General features: G+C 36.5%; 1 protein-coding gene across 9 annotated transcripts in view; it reads left to right on the top strand.

The window, feature by feature from the left end:
- Window positions 1-15,811, top strand: part of ABCC9 (ATP binding cassette subfamily C member 9) — a 149,187-nt gene extending 133,376 nt beyond the window's left edge. For 5 of the 9 annotated variants that reach the window (XM_028491078.2, XM_055085503.1, XM_028491079.2 and 2 more), the window contains 6 exons: window positions 533-611; window positions 2,478-2,586; window positions 4,216-4,319; window positions 6,392-6,525; window positions 8,550-8,612; window positions 9,318-9,975. In XM_028491078.2, coding sequence (XP_028346879.1) covers window positions 533-611; window positions 2,478-2,586; window positions 4,216-4,319; window positions 6,392-6,525; window positions 8,550-8,612; window positions 9,318-9,455 — 627 coding nt within the window. In that variant the 3' untranslated portion in view covers window positions 9,456-9,975. Of the gene's footprint in view, window positions 1-532; window positions 612-2,477; window positions 2,587-4,215; window positions 4,320-6,391; window positions 6,526-8,549; window positions 8,613-9,317; window positions 9,976-10,039; window positions 10,093-11,193; window positions 11,270-13,165 lie in introns of those variants that run through there. The other 4 variants (XM_028491076.2, XM_028491081.2, XM_028491082.2 and 1 more) reach the window with 4 other exon arrangements.
- The last annotated feature ends 6,559 nt before the right edge of the window (window positions 15,812-22,370 follow it).

Here is a 22,370-nt window from a genome sequence, read left to right as displayed (position 1 = left end):
CATTCATCTCCCATGAAGATCAAGAAAGTGAACAATAGGCATGTTTTTCAAAATTTCTAGCTTTTGGCTCATGACCATTCCAGATATCCCCTTGAGAACCTTTGTGTTTGTACTAGCTCTAGTCCCAAAATGATTTATTTTAGTTATTGTAAAAAGAGCAAGTGTGCAGAAAAATGGACTCATTTTACATTTTGTTATAAAATCATCACTTCTAAGATAAAGTGGAACACTTGTTTGCTAGGTCAACAATATTCTAAATGCAAAAATGAAGCCACAAAGGTAAAACAACACACCCACATAGAAATCAAAAGAGTTAGAGTGGAATCATTGAAGATTTGTTGAAGACCCCTGTTTTTAGCTTAATAATGATAATTCCTAAGGGAGATCTGAGAAGAAAATGATTATTTCAATGTAACTGTTTACATAGAGTTGCAGTTTCATCATGGTGTCTTACCTAAGGTAAAAATACTTCTGCCTATTTTCTATCTTTTGTCTGAGTCCTCTTCTCTCTGAGTGACAGTTGATTTCTTAGGTGGGCATATGTGGTCGCACTGGCAGTGGAAAGTCATCGTTATCTCTGGCTTTCTTCAGAATGGTTGATATATTTGATGGTGAGTTACTAACTCAACTTTTTCATTAGCTGTGTGATGCTCTTCCTTAAAAAAATGCAACATCGACTTACCTAATCATGCAGAAATAAAAAGTAAATATTTATAAGTACTCTGTGTCCTGAAACCCATGATCTGAGACAGGTATCCCAGATAAACAGTCTAGGAGTAAAAAAAAAACATAGAATTGGGGAAATAAAATTATTAGCCCTAAACTCAGCTCTAGATATTATTATTAGACCATTCTATTAAATTGGTAAAATGAAAACAAGGCCATCCATTTTGAATAGCAACAGATGGAGGTGGCATTTCAAGAGGAAGGAAGAGAGAAAAAGACTGTCTCACTTCCTGCAAACTAAATATATATATATATCTTTCCATCAAAGGAATAAAAAGAAGATAAGTAATCTGCATTTTAATTTTGGTGCATGACTCTTACCATCATCTTCTTAATAACATGGTTTAATGATGTTGAACATTTTGTTAGGAGGCAACCATTGCTGTAAGGTGCCAAGCACATGTTGACAATATACAAAAATATTTATTCATCCACAAAATTATTAATAATATTGAACATGGAAGTAATCTAATCTTTGCTTTAGAAAAAAATATGTCATTATTTAGTCTATCAAGTGGCCTATAAATAGGCCAACACATACGCCATCTTGAATGAAAGGAGATCCATCAGCTCAAGAAATATTTAACTATTATTATCTGTAACGATTGTGATAATGGTGATAGTACCTCACATTTTTATCGTCTTTGACAGTTTATATTATTTAATTTAATCACAACAGCTCTGTGAGATAAAGAGGTCAGTTTATGAACAACAAAGTTGAACTGTGGTCATTGCAGGTTCTTTGGGGTTTAGATTCAGTGACAGGGTAAGTATCTGCCTCTAGGTGAGCAGCTTGCTCTTTCCATGGCTGGTAATAAGACATAGATACTTTAAGGATTTTCTGTGGGATTTGCATTATAAGCCAATTACATGATCCAAAGACAATTGATTGAAACTTTTCATTAAAAAACTGTGGTTATGATGAAACATATTAGATTAGCCATATTCTCATGAGTCCAGAAACATCATTTCAGGCCCCATGAGGACTACGATGACTGTCTTTTTAATACTGTTAGGCGATTGAGATGTTAATAGATAATATATTATTCTTGAAAGAAAATTTAAGCTAACATCTTGCCTGCTTTTGGGTCTAAATGCAGCTGGAAAAGAGACTCCAGTTGCCATTCCTCTCTGGGCATTCTCATCTCATACAGCAATATTGTCTTTGCACAAAGCAATATGATAAAATAAATCTATCAGGGAAAGGCAAGGACATCAAGATTGTGCAAGTCTATGTACGGTGTGGAAAAATTCACTAAAATGTGATACCTATGTCATAGAATTTACTTTCTTACTTGTAATGCACTGTACTGTTCAGTCAATAAACGAGTGAATAAGACAGACAAAAATGCCCATATTCAATGATCTTGTATTCTAGTTGGGGGAGAGAGACAATAAAAAAGATCAGTAAATGTATATAGAATGTCCTATGAAGGAAAGTAAAGCCAAGAATAGGATAAAGGAATATTGGAAGGAAGAGGACCACTGAGGGAAAAAAGTACTTTTGGTTTGTATGAACCACATAAACTGCATAAAAAGTGGAAATCCCTTTAGGAGAAAATACATAAGAGCAAATATCACCGAAATGTATATTTTTCATAGAGACATATCATGATGTTTTTAATACTTAAATGGAAAGCTTCCTCTTCTGAATTTCAGTTCTGAACTAGGAAAGTATTTCCAATTTGTAAACAAATATTACTTTACTCATGATTTTACTACATGCCGCCATTTTTGTTTTTCTTTAACAGGAAAGATTGTCATTGATGGGATAGACATTTCAAAACTGCCACTGCACACTCTACGTTCTAGACTTTCAATCATTCTGCAGGATCCAATACTATTCAGCGGTTCTATTCGGTAGGTGACGTATTCAGCAGAAACTCATGTGCCTCAGGACTTACCCTTTGGCTCATAGGAGGGTTTTACTCAGAATTGCTTTTCAGGTAGGTGTGAAAGTTTGTCACCAAGATGATGAGGTCAAATGTTCTGTCCCACAGTTTGGATTGGGGCACCTATAGTGGCTAAATTAACCTATAGAAGCCCATCCTTTGTGCCTCCAGAAGTTCATCTCTTCTATCCGACCCTACAAACATCACTTTTTCCTCTGTACTTGGGGACAGTGATTCTTGGCAGACATTTCTGAGGTGTCCACCCTACAGACACCCTGCCTATCTCTTGTGTGTCTGGTCTGGCCTCAGCAGATATTGAGTTTGGTTAATACCTTGATTCCCTCCCATCACCCACAACTTCTCTTTCTGCCGAAATTGCTCTGAAGAAGCTGCTACAGCCTTCTCCATGCCTGGTTTGTGGTTTCTCATGAAAAAAAAAAAAAAAAGAATGGAGGTATCTACTCTTTGCTAGGTCCTTTAAATATTGATATATCATCTCATCAAATCCTCAGAGCACTGCTCTAGTGTTCATATTATTGTCCCCATTTTACAGATGAGTATTTTGAACTTCGGAGAAGCTGTAGCTTGGCCAAGTTCATATACTTAGTAAGTGGTAACACTGCCATCCAAATAAAGTTTGTCCAACTCCAAAGTCTACCGTGTCATCATCCACCAGATCATGGCTCTCATTCCATCCACCCTCTGTTCTCTCTTGCTCCCCTCCTCTATCTACTTAACTGCAAAGTATTTTCCACCTTTTACTAAATATTCCTTGTCTTGAAGAGAAAATGTATGTAAAATTGCTCCATATTCAATTGTAAAATTACTTTAATTAAAAGTTCTGGGAGTATCAGATTATTTAGCAATATTATAGTAAATCTATATCTCTGAATAGATTTATTATGAATATTGTTATTGTGGTTGGTGCAACATAGCTCATCTGAAATAGCATTGCATGTTCCCATATAGATTTATGTATTTAATGTCAGTTCTGTAGGAATAATTTGCTAGACACTATTCAAGTTATATTAAACATAATATGAAAGTAGATGTATCCAATTTAATGAATTTTATCAAATCTTATCATGGATTTAAACTTACTAATTATATCATCAAAAACCATTGCCCATAACATTCAGGTTATTCATTCACCCATCAAGCATGAATTGAATGCCTGTTCTATCCTAAGCACTGTTGTAGATCCTGGGCATACAGCAGTAACCAAAACAAATAGGATTTACATTTTAAGGAAAGAACAGCAGTAAGCAAACGTACATTAAAAATCATTTTTAGGGCTTCCCTGGTGGCGCAGTGGTTGAGAGTCCGCCTGCCAATGCAGGGGACGCGGGTTCGTGCCCCGGTCCGGGAAGATCCCACATGCCGTGGAGCTGCTGGGCCCGTAAGCCATGGCCGCTGAGCCTGCGCGTCCGGAGCCTGTACTCCTCAACGGGAGAGGCCACAACAGGCAGCCTGTACTCCCCAACGGGAGAGGCCACAACAGTGAGAGGCCCGCGTACCACAAAAAAAAAAAAAAAAAAAAAAAAAAAAAAATCATTTTAAAAATTTATTCACTAATTAACTGATTTTTTTCCTACAGATTTAATTTAGATCCGGAGTGCAAATGCACGGATGACAGACTTTGGGAAGCTCTAGAAATTGCTCAATTGAAGAATATGGTCAAATCCCTACCAGGAGGTCTAGGTATATTTTCTAAATGATACATTTATTTTTTACATATGCAATGAATTCTACATATCTACATTTTTTGCTGGAATCACATAATTCTAGTGTTAAATGTCCTTATATTTAAAATAATCTCCTAAAGGTCATTAGGACACTTCAAAATCTAGTGTTTTTGCAGGGGTGCAAGAGGATGAAACCTTATAACCTTCTGTTCTATGCGAGCAGGCCAAAATATTCCAATTAATACATTTATCTCTTTAGTCTTTCCACCATTGATGGACATAGATCACTTTAATTAGAATGTTTCCTTGTGGTCATCCTGCTCACATGATTTACATGATCGCTTAACCCTCAGTAGGTAGATAAGAGGACTGAAAAGGCTGTTAGGTCCAAAGAGTACTTGGTGCCATTTAGAAGCAGGTATTTTCTCCACAGAAGCAGCTATTTTCTTTGCTGCCAGGAGGGCATATTCCTTTTACTTACATAACATAATTTTTTGGAAGACATTATTTGCTATTACCTAGCTGCAAGATCAGTTTGGGTACTTGTGTAAGATATGAAACATATACTCAAACGATCCCTGAGTTAAATTCAGTCCCAGATGTAGTAGAATTTCTGGCAAATAACCGATGATAAAAACAAAAGAGCAATGTGAATAACAAAAGAACAACATGATTAATGAAACAAGAGAGAGTTCACGATATAGTCTTTATTCATAAAAGCAAACATCTGTAGTTTTGGACTTCCGTTTCCTTAAAACCTGAACACATTTAAGAAAGCATCGGAAAGATAATAGTTTGTTGATATTCTAATTTTAATACATAATATGTAGTTGCCAAGTTGATTGTGTTGTTTGGCATCTAGTGTTTTGTTTTTTTTAATTAACCCACAAAATAAAATGATGTTTATTTGTTAGTTTATTTGGGAAAGGGGACTCAAAAACAATACCTTTTATGATTATAATTTAGTCCCAAGGAAAAGGCGTCCCACAAACGAAATTGGGGCAGCGTGTCTTTAAGGATAGTTTTACTGACTTTGCCTGTGTCACCGTGGGAGTAATTGCAGAGGTCTGGGTGAACTTTCCCATAATAATTTTTGATGTCTGCTTTGGAAAGCCCAGCAAATGTACTTGAAAAATTGAAAAGTCTTCTTGCGATAATGCTTACAGACCTTTTTTCCTTGGTATTTAGAGACTTCGCCCTCCCCCCATTAATAATTGGAAAGGCAGACAATTACATCTTTATAGTTCTCTTCACTAACGTGAGACCTGCATGTACCTGTTTTGAATCATGGGCATAGTATTTGGGGGTTATGGTACAGTGTAAGCAACAGGGAATTGCATTTACACTATGTAATTGAATATTGTTTATGCTCATTGTCTTAATAAAGATTACATCAGTGGTTTGATAATGATCTGGTTCATGCCAACTTTAGTGAAGAACATTAATCATGCCCCGCTTCCTTTTTATTAATAAATAAAATACTTTATAAAATGTGGTTGAAACCAAAAAAAAAAAAAAGAAACTATAATGAGGACATAACTCATTTATCCATGCAATAAAGTTTCATTCAGCTACTATGTCAGATGCCAAGTGGTAAGTACTGAGGATACATTGATAAACAAAAACAAACCCAGTCCTTACCCACTAGGAGCTTAAAGTCCAGGGGGGATGATATAATGGAAGGAGAACAGGTATTGGAGTTGAGAATATTCTGTTTCTTGTCAAGCTCTACTACCAGTTAACTAGGTGATCTTGGACAAGCCACATCATCTCTCTGGGCCTTGGAAAATTATATTAAATAATTAAATAATCTCCAAGGTCTTCCAGTCTTTAAAATATTTAACAGTATTTTATATCCTACTCTAAGGAGGGAATTTACCACCTGTTTTCAAACACAGGGTGACCCAGGACCATCTTCATTTTCCCGAGTTAAGGTTCCTCTTTGCTTTTCCAGATGAAATCCTTGCACCAGTACAAAGTGATATGCAGCATGTTCTTGTAGGACATAATGTGTTTTCCACTACTTTGCCCAAGGAAAATGTTAGTATCATTTCTTTAATGAAGTCCTTGCTTCTTTTTTTGATTCAGATGCAGTTGTCACTGAAGGTGGGGAGAATTTTAGCGTTGGACAGAGACAGCTGTTCTGCCTTGCCAGGGCCTTTGTCCGCAAGAGCAGTATTCTCATCATGGACGAAGCGACAGCTTCCATCGACATGGCCACAGTGAGTGCATTATCTAAGCTTCTTTAAATTGATGAGGTGAAGAAATGCATGTGAAAATTACAATTTATTTTTCCAGATTGGATTCTGAATGCTCAGTACTATCGTTTTGAGTATCTTCTCAGCCACATCCTTGATCAACCAATGATACGGCACAACAGAATTTCAATAAAGGAGACTTGACTCTTCTTTGAAAGGACCTCCTATTGTCAATAAACATCATATAAAGTTGTCATCACTTTTTTTTCTAGTTTTATTTTATTTTACTTTATTTTTCTCCATTCTACCTCTTTTTATTGAAGTATAGTTGATTTACAATGTGTGTTAGTTTCAGGTGTACATTAAAGTGATTCAGTTATACATACACATATATCTATTTTTTTCAGTGCCATCACTTTTTGATAAATCCTCAAAACAGTAAAATTACAGGGCTCAGTTGATGAGAGTACTGTACTGTATTCAAGTATTCAAGTGTTGTGTCATGGAAGTTCTAAGATGAAGTATGCAAATCCCTATTTAATAGAATCTATTGATAATCAAAACCAATCATTTTCTAATGCAATTTGAAAATGGATTCATTATAATTAATGTTGGCTAGAATTAATAATGGCCTTCTCAATGTATTCATGGTAATGAGGCAGAAACTTTGCCTTTTGAAAGAAATCATTTAAAAGTGTCAAATAGGGGGAGGGATAAATTAGGAGTTTGGGATTAACATATACACACTACTGTATATAAAATAGATAATCAACAAGGACCTACTGTATAGCACAGGGAACTCTATTCAATATTCTGTAATAACCTATATGGGAAAAGAATCTGAAAAAGAATGGATATATGTATATGTATAACTGAATCACTTAGCTGTACACCTGAAACTAATACAACATTATAAACTATGCTCCAATATAAAATAAAAATTAAATTTAAAAAAAGTGTCAAATATGTCCAAGAAGGATCTGTCTGGAAGGCTGTGATTGAGTGGGGAAAATATCACATTGAACTGCTATCAATTAATGTTGTTCTTATAAAAGTTAACTTGATATTAAAAGTTTGGTATCAGAGAGGACAAAAATAAAAATCTTATTTCTTTTCTTATTGTACACTTTAGATTGAATAAAACTACCCAAAAAGGTGAAACAGTTTCAAGATTATTAAGAGCCATACATATGGAGATGCTAATTTGACATCATTTATTTGTGTTAAGTAAGACTAATCAGTTAAAGTACTTATTCAAAGTTTATATATCCTTCTCGGAGTTAAGATAATTTAAAGCAATGAAGTAGTTTCTAATGAAGCCATTTCACTAAGTAAACATAACTACATCAAAATTAGTATTAATTACTAAGTTCTTACAATATCGTGGCTTATTGTAAGGATAGTACTGCCTCAGTAAAGATGAGAGAGAGAGAAAGAGGGAGAATAAGAATGAATTAATTGGCAATAAACCATGTGATTGGAAGAAATAGCTCCTTCACTTTAAGACTTAGGTAATCGAGCTTTTTTTCTAGGAGAGAGGTAGAATCTTTACCCAGGACATCTTTTAAAATATAATGAAAACAATGGTTTGTGGTGGGAATAAAAATAGTTCCTGCCTGGAATGTACTTTTATAGGTCAAAATCCAAATTTTTAGCATGTACTTTATTTTTTCCTTTTCTGACACAAAACTTAACACTATTTTAGGGTTTTATTAGTTTTGAATACATCCTTTTTATGGCATAACTCAAGTGAGCATTTCCACACCCATTTGGTTTCATTTTCCTCATTCAGTTTCCTGGCAATAAATCTATCAGTCATTCCTAGTTGATAAACTGAGTTTTATTTTCATTTTGAAGACGCTACAGAAGCCAGCCGGAACTTGCTGCTGGGCATTGCCCCCTGTTAGCCCTTCTGCAGAAGGCTTAGCAGTGAGAGTTCTCAGAAGACATTGGGCATGTTGAAGCATTGTTCTTGGGGACACAATATCAATATTATGGCAAGAGAAAGTAGTCCAGAGAAAATTCAGACTCTATTTATTTTTTGGCAGGAAAACATTTTGCAGAAAGTGGTAATGACAGCTTTTGCAGACCGCACCGTTGTTACAATAGCTGTAAGTATGGGCGACAGAGTTGATTTACTGCTCTTTGGTTTTTCTTCCAAGGTTCAATATTCTTTATTTTTGAGCAATTAAAATATGTTGAATCATGTATTTCTCTGCTAATATTTCTGTATCTGTACAAAAAAAAAAAAAAAAAAAAAAGAACAGCTATGCTTTGAAAGCCTTTACACTGTTTTTTCCAAGCTGTCTGCTCTACCTTCCTCTGCTAGTTTACAATGAAAGAACAGTCTCAGTCTGGGGATTCCAGCAGCCATGGCCTGTACTTTTTCACCAGATACAGATGGCAGTTCATATGGGATTATTATTCTTTCTTTTAATAATCGAATTGTCTGATGATCAGTTTCAGAAGCAAAATTCATTGGTTTGACTCCCTTGTCTGCTACTATTTGTACTTAATTTCTATGTTCCTATTTACTTAGCTGTTTGCAGAAAGACAATGAGACAGCTGTTCTGCCTTGCCAGGGGCTTTGTCCGCAAGAGCAGACAATCAAATTGAAAAACTGCTTAAATCTTTGTAACGCCCATTATAGCTTACTTCAAAGAGGCCATGGTTTTGTCTCTTCCTCTTTGCAGATGGATGGATTCTTACTGACATTTAGGCTTAAATTTAACAGAACTACTTGTTAAATGAATTGCTTAGACATTTTCCCTCTTGCTGATTCTTTTCTCTTCTTTCCATTTTTCTTTTCTCTCCAGCACCGTGTCTCTTCAATCTTGGATGCAGGCATTGTTTTAGTCTTATCTGAGGGTATATTAGTGGAGTGTGATACTGTTCCAAACTTGCTCGCTCTCAAGAATGGCCTCTTTTCCACTTTGGTGATGACCAACAAGTAGACATCCTGAGCTACTCTGCCAAGTAGCCCATTCTCTGGTAGTTATCTTAGCGACCTCCCGTGCTCAATACAAATGAGGCACTTGAATATGTTTTCAAATGTATACATGCACGAGAGAGAGTCGGAAAACCTGGACCCAGATTTACCTCTATCTTAAGGAACAATTTCTCTCTTCCTTGAGGATGTTCTGTAAGCGTCCTTAAAGTACTGTACACGTGATGTTCCATACCTGTCCTGAGAATGCATTGTTTAACTTAATAATTACTTAAGTTTAACAGTTGAGTCATAGGAGTTATGTATGGAGTGCTTGCTTGTGCTTCCAGTTTTGTGAATGATACATGGGAGAAAGGGTACCCTTTGAAGTGCAGCTTTTTCAAGGTGGCTGGAAATGATTCCCCATCAGGGCCCACCTTCTGTAAACTGGGCCTAAGTAAAAAGAAATCCACTTTCTCTCACTTTCCCAGTGAACTCTGTGATTCTTTCTGCCCTGGAATCACTTGATTAACTCATTCACACTAAAGTGTGAATGACTTAATGAGTGAGAGAATTGGCTAACTTGAAAAATGTTTCTATAATATTTTCCAGAATTTTCTCACTGAAGAGATGGGGAGGAAGACCTTCCTGCTCCCCTGAAAAAGGCAGGTTAAAAGGGGAAAAACAGACCTTTGCTTACTCAAAGAGCTAGTTTTCTTTACTCTGCATGAAGCATGGTATTGTTGGGTGGTCCCATTGGTCAACACCTGAAAGATACTTGAGCATAATTTGTATTTTTTCATCAAAAAATTATGTTCTCTTACCTGATTTCTGTTCTCCTACATTCACTGATACTTTTCTGGGTACTTGTATATCTTTTACCCATTCTTCATTTCAAGACCACCAGTGTGGAGGTGGCCACCAGGATACCTAGAGTTCTCTCCCCTGGACACACAGAAAGCTGTGGAGGAGAACAGATTACTGTGGGATCAACTCCTTTTACCAGGCTTATAGGAAGGAGAACTCCACCAATTTGTGGTAGACCCCTTGTACAACAATCCTCAGCTCTATTAAGAGTAACTATTTTTCCTTCCCTGATAAAAGTTGTTCTGTTACTTTTGGTAACTGCCACTGAAAATTGTGGAACAACTTTAAAGATAACTTTCTCAGGCTTCTAAAAAGCAGCGCTCATACCCCAAAATAGTGTATGGCATTTTTTTAAGGAAGGTGATCTATTCTTCACTCGTGATGAAATTAATTTCTCTGGAGCATTTTGAAAATTTCATCATTGCTATGACAATTGATACCACACTTCATCAACTGAAAAATACTTTGGAGTAATAGAATAAACACTTGATATATTTATTTCTATAGGCCAAGTTTTTCAATATTTTTAAAAGTAAACATTATTTTAGAATATCAAGACAATGTTTATAATATTCTGTTTATGGATTTAGAAGGTTTTTTTAATATCTATGATATGGTTATTGAAGAACTAATTTTTTTGAAGGAAATGCATAGCAGCTATTAAATAGCTCATTATGTTTATTTTTTTTCTAAATGCATGGGGCTGCAAGTGGCTCTGGTCCATTCTCAAAGATAGATAAACATTATCCTTCAAAGTGTGATAATTCCTAAATATATACCATTCATTACCTGTATTTAGTGAATGATGTAGGTTTGTCTGTGGATGTTGAAAATAGTGGTGAATGTTCTAAGCTGTCATCTTTATCACATTCCATATTCATGTTGCTTTTCCCCTCTAGTTGTGAGTGCCAGCCGGGATTGCTTGCTTTTCTGAAAGCATGAGCATTGAGACTACCCCATCTGCATGGCCCAGGGCAAGTGATAAGCCTTTGCTTCTGGGGATGGCTTTAGATTGGACTTTGGGTTGTTAGGAGAAGACACTTTGGAAGACTATGTATCAGCTAAACAAATGATATTTCTAAGTTTGGCAGTCCCATCTTCATGCTGATGTTTTGACCTGTTCAGTCCAGGTCCAATATGGTGGGCCCTGGCCACATGTGGCTATTGAGCACTTGAAATGTGGCTGTTCCTATTGAGAGGTGTTGTAAGTGTGAAATACATACTGGATTTCAAAGACTTAATACTAATAAAAGAAAGTAAAAGATCTTATTAATAACTTTTATATTGGTTACATGTTGAAATAACATTTGGGGTATATTGGCAACATACATTACTAAAATAAATTCCACCTGTTTATTTGTGCTTGTAAAATGTGACTCCTAAGAGATTTAAAATTACATGTGCCCTACATTTATGACACATTATATTTCTATTGGACAGCACTTATCTTAGCAAGAGTAGTGAAAAGGTCCACTGCAAAGACTTTTCCCTTGTAAATCCTGACGATAAAAAAATTATAGTAGCTGACATTTATTATTTGCTCATATGTATCAGACAAAGTCCTGAATTTTTTTTTACATGGATTATCTCATTTGATCCTCACCACCGTTCTCCAAGGCAGGTACTATGACGACCATGATTTCACTGATGTGAAAGGTGAAGTATACAAAAGTTGTTTGTTGCTCGAGATTGCACAACCAAAACATGAGTCCATTCTAACTTCAGAGCCTGCATTCTTCTTTTTTTTTTTTTTTTTTTTTGGTGGTACGCGGGCCTCTCACTGTTGTGGCCTCTCCCGTTGCGGAGCACAGACTCCGGACGCGCAGGCTCAGCGGCCATGGCTCACGGGCCCAGCCGCAACGCGGCATGTGGGATCTTCCCGGACCGGGGCACGAACCCGTGTCCCCTGCATCGGCAGGCAGACTCTCAACCACTGCGCCACCAGGGAAGCCCCAGAGCCTGCATTCTTAACCATGATGCTAAGAATGACAGGTGAACAATCCTCTAAGTACCAGATCCTCCCAACAAAATGGTCTGATGGCAGAGTGGAAAGAGCTCACACTTTGAAGTTAATAAGTCTGGTGTGGTTGCTGGTTCTGCTACTTATTATCTGTGTGATACGCTTTTGCTTTATCTCTATGAACCCCAATGTTCTCCCCTATAAAGTGGAGAGAGATAACACCCACATTCGAGAAATGTTCTGATGATTAACAAGAATGTGTGTGGAGTACCTAATGTATAATATATGCTCAGTAGGTGGTAGCTTTTATAATGATGAATTACTAACACCAAAGCTTCTCTCCAGATGGTACCATGTGGGAAGAGAGAATGAATGAGTGGCAGTGATCTCTAAAGGCAAAGAGACAGCATGCCTACCTAAAGTCCTGGATAATTCATTTTAACACTGCATGCCAGAATGGACTTCCCCACATGGTCTTCCTAGAATTGAACCACCTTCCAGAGTTCTTCAAATTGTGTGTTAGCCCACAGAATTATTGACTCTACTCAAGAGATAATTTTAGTCTAGATTAAACTATAACCCAACTGGTTCACGATGACTCTTCTTATCATTTAATTACTTGACAAACATTTGTTAGCCTACTCACATTTCCATGAAAATGATGAAACTACTATATTAGCTACACCCAATTTAATACAGCCTATATAAGACCATACTGGCCGGTGTTTAAAAGTATGTAAATCAATCATACTTTAAATAAGAAAGAAAAAGAGGGGCTGTGCTTCTTGCACCTCCTGGCTTCCCAAGATAAAGAAATGTCCTTGAATAATCAGTGAAATATGCATTTCCCATTGCTTTGGCTGGTGTCCTGAAATTTATAACGAATACATTTATTCTTTTTTCACTCACAGCATCGGGTTCACACTATTCTGACGGCAGACCTAGTTATTGTGATGAAGCGAGGAAATATTTTAGAATATGACACTCCAGAAAGCCTCTTGGCCCAGGAAGATGGAGTATTTGCTTCTTTTGTTCGTGCAGACATGTGAAGGAATGTCTTAAAACCATACGTGTATTTAAAATAATGCTGTCATAACCTACTTAAAGGATCATAAGCTTGGCCTTTGGAAAGTGGCATCTTAAACTTTTACATGCTTTTGTGAAGCTTACTTGTTATGTTGTAGAATTTTGTAGTTAGTAACAATATCACTTTACCAGTGAATATTGTGTTTTCTATGTTGACATTTATTCTTCCTGGTTTTTTGTTTTGTTTTGCTTTCCAAGCTATTACTGCTTAATATGTTTAGTACTGATGCTTTTTTCTAAAGATTAAGCCACATCACCTTTAAGAATAACAGGTTGTATTAAAACATATAAGCTACTTTAAGTGGTAAATCAACTGCTATGTTTAAGTCTGGTAAATATCTCTCAGGCATAGAAGTTACAATGAGTGTTCAGTATTATTGCACTCTGATTTATAAGAATATATTTTCCTTTTTGTTGGTGTCTCCAGATGTTATTGGAAGAAAATAAAAGGTAGACGGCTTTCCTACTCAGTTAGAAAGTGAAACACTCAAATTCATTATCTGGGGTCTGAGAATATTTTCTGTATTCATTAACATTAGTGATACTGATGTTTCTTTTAGCAGTCTCTTTTTTTCATCTAAATTGTTTCCTGTCACCAAGAAGTCATCACATTTATAATAATGCTGTAAAGCCAAAACCTTCGCTAGAGAGATCATGAAAAGAGTTTGAAAATTTGACAAATTATACCCAAGGTTCCATTTTTCCCTGTCTAGTAAGAGGAGAGTTCTTAAGATATCAGGCATATTGTGCCCTTTCCAGACTGAAGTTCAAAGAGTAATTAGGCTCAACCTTTCAGTGGCAGGTCAGCTACAGCTTTTTATGGTTTATTTAATCATTAGATGTGGTTATGATCCTCAAGTCCTAAAATTCCACATTATTCAAGATTAGGGAGCATAGGCAAGTGGCCTGATTTTCACAGGATATATGTATACATACATACATACATATACATCTGTAGGTGTACATATATATGTAAAACAAGTATCTATTTCTAGGTGGAAGAGTGTACTTCTTTTAGACATTTATGCCCAGTGGTGTCACACATGTACACATTTGCTCCTGCTCTAATTTTAATGTACATGTAAAAAGTGTATCAAAAATGTTATTCTAATTTTAATGTGCATGTTCACAGTGCATTAAAATTTATGACATATTAGTGTCATGCTTGCTTAAATGTAAATTAATAGATTCAAAAAATATTAAAAGTTACCTTCACTGTCATGCTAGCAGCCAAAGCTTTCTACTGCAATTCTGTACCTGTTTGTATAAATATCATTGATTTTCATGTGAGGATCCATGGGCATTGTAAGATTATGAAGAATTATGATTTTGACGAAAAAAGAGAATATATGCTCCCTCCCTCCCTATAGTTCTTGTGTTCAATTTATTGTATTGTGTATTGATGCTTGCCTGATGTTTACCTAAAATAAGTTTCACGAGGATGGACAAAAATGTTCTATGTTATTTAGCTCAAATTGTCACCTTTTGTTGTATATATAAAACTTCATTGGGAGAAAAATCCTCTTATTGTTTCCTAAAAGCTAAACAGAACAGAATCAGTAACTATAGATTTGATCTTGAAAATATTTTCTAAACATTCCACCCATCTCCTCAAAGTATTTCTGGCATTCAAATACTTTGTAAGGCTGAATTTACATGATGCTTGTTACCAAGGTATACCTCAGTCTCACAGAGAAACTGGGATCTATCCACTGACGTAATCCCTCACAATATTTGTCAATTCTACTGCTATCCAGGCAACGTCAGCAGAAGCATATCTAATTACACTAAACAGAAAGTCACGTTTACCATTTTTACACCTAAGTGGTCACTGGTTTCCTCATAACTTTTAGTCACTTGCGTGTTTAATTGTTTACAAAACTAAATTGAAAAGTCACGGATGATTTTTTAAATTGTTTAATCATTTATTGTGTTATATGTATGATCTATTGAATATAGAAATGACTCATCTTGAAATAATATTTTACTAAATAAGTACATATCTATAGAAGAAGACCAGCCTTTACCTAATCAAGTTTCACATTCACAAATGTTACATTTAATTAACCAAATCGATTTTATCAATTTTAATTCCTTGATACTTGTTAAGAGCAGTAAATACATAAATCTTTATATGAAAATAGATTATCAATATTGTTGAGAGAGAAAAAATACTTCTCTTAAAGGATTGTGCATCCTCTACTTTTCTGCTACTCCTCACGATCAATAGAAAAGTCAACTTAGCTCTAGACTAGAGAAGAGAAGACCCTTCTAAGTAAACGGATACTTGAGGGACCAAGTCTTGTTTGTCTTTGTACCCTTGGCATATAATACAAATGCCTGGACCACAGCAGGCCCTAATAAGTATAGTTGATTGATCCACTGATTAATTTCACCATGTGCCTATAACTCTTCACTTTCTGTGTTGTGTTTACCGTGAAAATATATTGCTTTGGTATTATATAATAAATTACTCTTTTTGTTTGCTTAGTTAAAAAGGATGATTATTCTTTCACTTGTAATACCATTGAGGATCAACCACGACTGATCAATAGATGTAAATTAACACAAGTTGACAAGACAGTACCTGATCATGCTTTGACAATTTTGTTTCACATCTGCCACAGTCATGCACTTTATTAGTTCTATATATAGGCCCTAGGGAAGTTTCCATCAAGTGGAGCAACTATATCAATAAGTTTTATTACCTCTCTAATTAAATAGCTGGATGTCTGGACTTTTCCCCAAGGTTTATTGATTCGTTCTTATGATTGCCTTCCAATATATCCTTTATGACATTTTGTACTACATTCTTTGGAGTTCCGTGACTTATACTACTATAATAATTCCCTTATTAATCCATTATCCAAAGTTAAATGCAGTCTTCTAATCTTGGCCTTTTAGAACAAGAAACAGTAGCCAAGAGGCTGTATCCTGTAACTTGTTTAATTTTTTCTTTAGTAACTATACATCATTTACAAGATTTGCTCAAGCATAAGTAAGATTTACCTAGCCCAAACTCTCCAGTGAAAGGGCTTATATCTGTATTTCTAGCAAATGCTTTCAGATGAGATTCATAATTAGCCAAGTTTGGGAATCGCTGATCTACCTCAGGCACCACTCTCATTTCTTTTTATTGTGCATAACATGGAGCCATAACATGCTGGAGGTGATTTCCACATGCTTCCTATCTTTGCTGACAACCTCTCCTGGATTGCCAAAACAAGCGTCTTGGTGTCATTGAATGAACTGCCTTAGTTCCGTCATAAAGAAAACATAGTGAAATGAACTGAATCTTAGCTGAGAATATATAAACAAGGACTCTGAACGTTGATTTTCTTTCGGAGTTTAATCAGCAATATGTGATCTAAGGGGTTTTAAAAAGATATAAAGCTTTTTTTACCCACATCTGAATTCCCTGTTGAATCACTTGCACGTTATTCTGCTGAGTTTGAATTCATATTTCCAAAATGTTTATAGTGTGTAAATGTGATCGTTGTGGGTAGGTTTCACTAACGATATTTCACAATATGGAAAGAAGACAAATTACCTGTGATGATTACTCCCCTTGCACCACCTTCACATTTTTCCTGTAGGTATCATCACCGCTGACATATGAAAGTTGATACATTCATTCTGCATATCTACTACATGGTATTTAAATTATTTCTTTTTCTAGGGACTATAGCTAATTTCCCTTGTCATTCACACTATGGTCACCAATGCCCTATTTCTAAATTGACAAAGATCAAGGGAGCCCTACCTGGCTAAATAAGTTAATTGGCTCAAAGAAGAAAGTCTTCTGTGATTTTAGTGCCACCAACCATCAGAGACCATCTCCAAATATATACTGCATATTAATGGCAAAGAGCTTTGTTTTCAGACAGTTATTTTTTTAATCACTTAATCTGCCCTTCGCATAAGTAACTTGTTCATATAACAGCAACAGTGCAACACTGGCTAATGCTGCTTCATTTCCATTTTTCTCTTAGGGCTACGGTATGTGCTATTTATACACCTTAGCAGTTTTTATTAAGTGAAAGACTGTTGACCTTTAATATTATCAGGGCTAAGTGGATTTAGGCCAACTCTTCCATATCTAAGTATTTGCACTTTGACTCAGAGTAGTTGGAGCTTTGTTCCAACACTAGTTAAGTAAAGAGCAATTTTAAAAATTCCTAATCTCTTTCTTTCTGAGACCCGAAATGTTCATCAATCCTTTGAAAGTAGGCATAAACAGAATCCTCCAGTGAAGTTTACTCTTAACCCTCTTTCACAGGTTCCAATCTATCTCCGAACCTCTCAATATGCATGGCCCCCCCCCACATACATATCGTAGATAGATTCACTTCTATCTTAACTTGCTGCCCTAAAGAAGTGTATAGTTGCTATGAATTTTTAGGACACACATTAACACTATGCATAGATAAGTCAAATACAAGTGCTTAGAATGGATGGCAGAAAGAGATGCTTACAATCATAATACTCTTTAAGCGTTTCTTCCAGACAGAAAAAATCACCTTAGGAAGAAATTTCACTTCTTGATAAATCATAAAATGTATTTCCACACTTGGTCTTAGCCAGAAGGCTGAGAAGCGCTAATAAAATGTATTTCCAGTGATAAGAAGTTCAACCCACCTTTTCTACCAGGTTTTAAGATAACAGTAGCAACACATTGCTGGGTTATGGTGGGCAGGTTCTTTTTAGTTCAACAAAGGGATGATAATAATTGTTATGGGGACTTCCCTGGTGGTCCAGTGGTTAAGACTCTGGGCTTCCACTGCAGGGGGCATGAGTTCGATCCCTGGTCAGGGAACTAAGATCCCGCATGCCACGCGGTACAGTCAAAAAAATTTTTTAATAAATAAATTAATTAACAATACTAATAATAATTGTCATGAAAACTAGTAAACCAGGCATTTTTGAAAGATGGTTGTCTCCCTACTAAGGAAGGTTGCATGAAAATAAACTTTGGTTACTTCGTCTTGATTGATAACTTGTTGGGTGAATATCTGCTAAGTGTCACCTTTGAGTAACAGAGTGTGATTCAGGGAGATTATTTGCCAGGATAGTACAAAGCTTTCTAGTATATTACAATTAGTATAAAATCTTCTGAAATCACTATCTTTATTGTATTTATTTTACAGATGAGAAAACAGAGGCTAGGATTTAAATGAATTACCCCCAAATCATTGGTTTAATCATTGATCTCTGTCCGACTCCAGAGATGGCACTTTTAAACACCGGAGAATGGAAGTAGAAAGATGGGGGTGATATTGAAGGGAGATTTGTGCATTGGAATCTAGGAAGTGCAGGATTATTGGGTGTCAGGAAGAGTGAGGACTGGGCCAGTTCTAAAGACCGTCCACTCTCTGATACTGTCTCTCTGTCTCAAGCTTCTCAGCTTCCTCTTCCCTTCTGAGCTGCCATTTCCGTCCTCTGTCCACTCCTTCTTCATCTTGTGTGTGGCCTTTCCGACCATTCCTATCTCACATGAAATCTTGGAGCCCCTGGGCCCACAACTCACTATCTTCACTTCTCAGATTGTCTATTTCCAAGTACCAAGCAAGGAATCTACTTTGTCCAGCTAATCTTTTGATCTTATGTGTGACTGGACGAATTTGCATCACTTCACTTTGGGTCAAGAATCAATCTTTGGCCTAAAAAGCTGTGGCCAGAAGGTCTGAGCCAATTGGAAGTAATGTCTTCCGCTGAGGTGAATTTCACACAGTCTGGAGAGTGACATGAAAGCAAGAATACAAACCCCAATCACAACCAGTAGTTCCAGGAAAAGAGCGATGGAACTGGGCTGACTACTGATTATTTTCAGAAGAAAAAGGAAAATCGGAAGGAGGGAGAACCATTCTTCAATCACATGAGCACTCAAGTGAGGTAGTTGACTAAACTCTTGAGCATTCTTCACATGTTCGCATACCCTACCTTTGCTCCGGAGAGAAGGAAAGTCCAAAGGTTATAATTTTTTTTAATTATTTTTTTTTTTTTTGCGGTACGCGGGCCTCACTGCTGTGGCCTCTCCCGTTGCGGAGCACAGGCTCCGGACGCGCAGGCTCAGCCGCCACGGCTCACGGGCCCAGCCGCTCCGCGGCACGTGGGATCCTCCCGGACCGGGGCACGAACCCGCGTCCCCTGCATCGGCAGGCGGACTCTCAACCACTGCGCCACCAGGGAAGCCCTATAATTTTCTTTTAAAATAAGAAAACAAGACAAAATCTCCTGCCATAAGTAACTTCCAAATATTGACTTTATAAGCCCAAGTTTTATTTCCCTGTGGCAATGACTGCATAACACACAGTCTGTGAGACATTTCCTCACAGCCACCCATTCAAAATGAGCAGTAACACTGACCTAGAGCTGCACCATCCTTCTCATTTCAGGATCCCCAACACATATGACAATCACACGCATACTTTAGATAGAGGCACCCATTTCTCCCAGGGACCTATCACTTCCATTTCTGAGTGCCAAGCCCTTGGCCCAGGCACTGAATTCGCTGTGTCCTTGGCAAACAGGAAAGTGGCAGAAGGCAGATTTGGGGGTGACACAATTTCACCTGAAAATAGGAGCTTCTTTTCTTTGTTCCCACTTGACAACTTCCAGCATATATTAAACGCAGTAAAATATTATATTGGAAACGCAAGGCATCTAGGCTTTTGGCCAAAAACGTAGGGAAAAAATTAGCAAGCCTAGTATTTCATGGGAAATTCTTGGCTTAAATAATATTTTAATAAAGCTTAACTACACATGCCAATAAAACATAGAGATGACAGAATGATTTATGATTTAAATATCATATAATCGCTGAAGTGTCTTGTACCATCTTATATCAAACAACCTAAGAGAAGCAAGTTCCCAGGGGCAAAGAAGAAAGGAGCAATGTGAAATCAATGCAGATATCAGTAGAGTGCATATTGCATAAACCATCTCATTAAAAATTTGATGAAAGGATAATAATAGCTAACATGTCTTGAGAAGATATGATATGAGCCTTATAAGTGTACTCTCATTTAATCTTGACAAAAGCTCTATAAGGTAAGCATTATTATCCCCATTTTAGAATTGAGGTACAGATTGGCTGATTTGCCAAAGGTTTAGTGGAAATGAGATGCAAACTCAGGCAATCTGATTTCCAGGCTCATACTCATAGCCATGTGCTATACTAGACTAATGATTAAATTAGTTAATTATTTAACTTTTCTTGGGAATAAATTATTTATATGATATATGATCTATAATAACAAAGAATTATGTCAGTCTACGTAGAATATATTGAAAAAGGAACTGGACCAGGAATTAGAAGACCTGAATTCTAGTTTTGATTCTATCACATATTGAATGTATGGCCTTGGACTTATCATTGAAAGCCTGAGTTTCCATCTCCTCATTTGCAAAAATGAAAACAAGAAGGTATGATAACAACCACCTGCTGGCCTCATCGAGTTTTTGTGAATCTTAAATTAAATGATGGTGAAAGAATTTTACGATTTGAAAAGCACATTCTGGTATGAAATATCAGCATTGAGAACCCACTACATATACCACATCTTAATAGTATTATAGGGATTTTTTAAGTCAGAAAATAAGCTTTTCCCTTTTTGAAAAACTTGATATGATTCTAACTTTACAATGGTGAGATGATATATTCAAGCTGAAATATTATATAAAAATGGCTCCAGGGGCTTCCCTGGTAGCGCAGTGGTTGAGAGTCCACCTGCTGATGCAGGGGACATGGGTTCTTGCCCCAGTCCGGGAGGATCCCACATGCCGCGGAGCGGCTGGGCCCATGAGCCATGGCCGCTGAGCCTGCGTGTCTGGAGCCTGTGCTCCGCAACGGGAGAGGCCACAACAGTGAGAGGCCCATGTACCGCAAAAAAAAAAAAAAAAAAAAAAAAAAATGGCTCCAGAATATTGATATCCTTGGTGGGGTTCTGGAAAGGGCAAATGCAAAATCAGTCTTCTGAGGTACAACCTAGATGTCCTGGGGAGGACATAAAAAATTAAGTGAACTCTCACTCAAAATTAAAACCACCAGGATGGGAATCAAGAGACACAACAAATAGGGATATTAGCACAAGAATGAGAAATAATAAAGCAATCTATAAGAGATTTAAAAATATGTATGTTTGCCAAAAAGGATGTGAAAACGTGCTCAATATCATTCTTCATCAGGAATACAAATAAAAAATTAAAATTTAAAAAAACCCAAAAAGCAGCTACCTACCCACTGAAACCACAAAGACTAACAATACCAAGTGTTGGTGAAGGTGGGACTCTCACACATTGTTGGAGAGAGTGTAAATGGCACAACCAGTGTTGAAAACTGGCTGTTTCTACTAAGGCTAAATATGTGCCTTTACCAGGACTCAATATTTCCACTCCTGGGCACCTATCCAAGAGAAATGAGTGCTTATGTCCACAAAAAGACTTGTACAGAAATGTTAAGAGCAGCTTAATTCATAAGAGTGAAAAAACCAAAAAAAAAAAAAAAAAAAAAAAACAGCCCAAATGCCCAACAGTGGGAAGATGGATAAATAATGGTGTCTTATCCACACAAGGAAATACTATTCCTGGTATATGAAACAACATAGCCAAAACTCACAAATAGTATATTGAGTGAAAGAAGGCAGATACCAAAGAATATCTTTATACATGATTCCATGTATACCAAGCTAAGCAACAAGCAAAACATGCCAATGATAAAATAAGTCATAACAGACTGAGCTCTGGTGGGGAGCAATTACAGTCTCGAAAGAGGCAGAAGTAAATTTTCTAGGATGATAGACATGTTTTATGTCTTGATCTGTAATCTGTATGGCAATTACATAGTTGTTTACATGGCTTTTTGAAAAGGTAGGAAAAAGAACAAATTAATTTAAAATAACCAAATAGAATGTCTAGAAAAGAAAAAAGCCATTAAAATTAAAAATTCAATGAACAGATTAAACAGCAATTAAGCTTAAGTGATGAGAGACTTCTTCCATTGGAAACAGATCTAGAACGTACCTGGAATGC

This window comes from Physeter macrocephalus, chromosome 6 (assembly GCF_002837175.3).
Source record: "Physeter macrocephalus isolate SW-GA chromosome 6, ASM283717v5, whole genome shotgun sequence".
NCBI lineage: Eukaryota > Metazoa > Chordata > Mammalia > Artiodactyla > Physeteridae > Physeter > Physeter macrocephalus.
The sequence above is the reverse complement of the archived record's forward strand: the minus strand, read 5'-3'. Positions and strand labels throughout refer to the sequence as shown.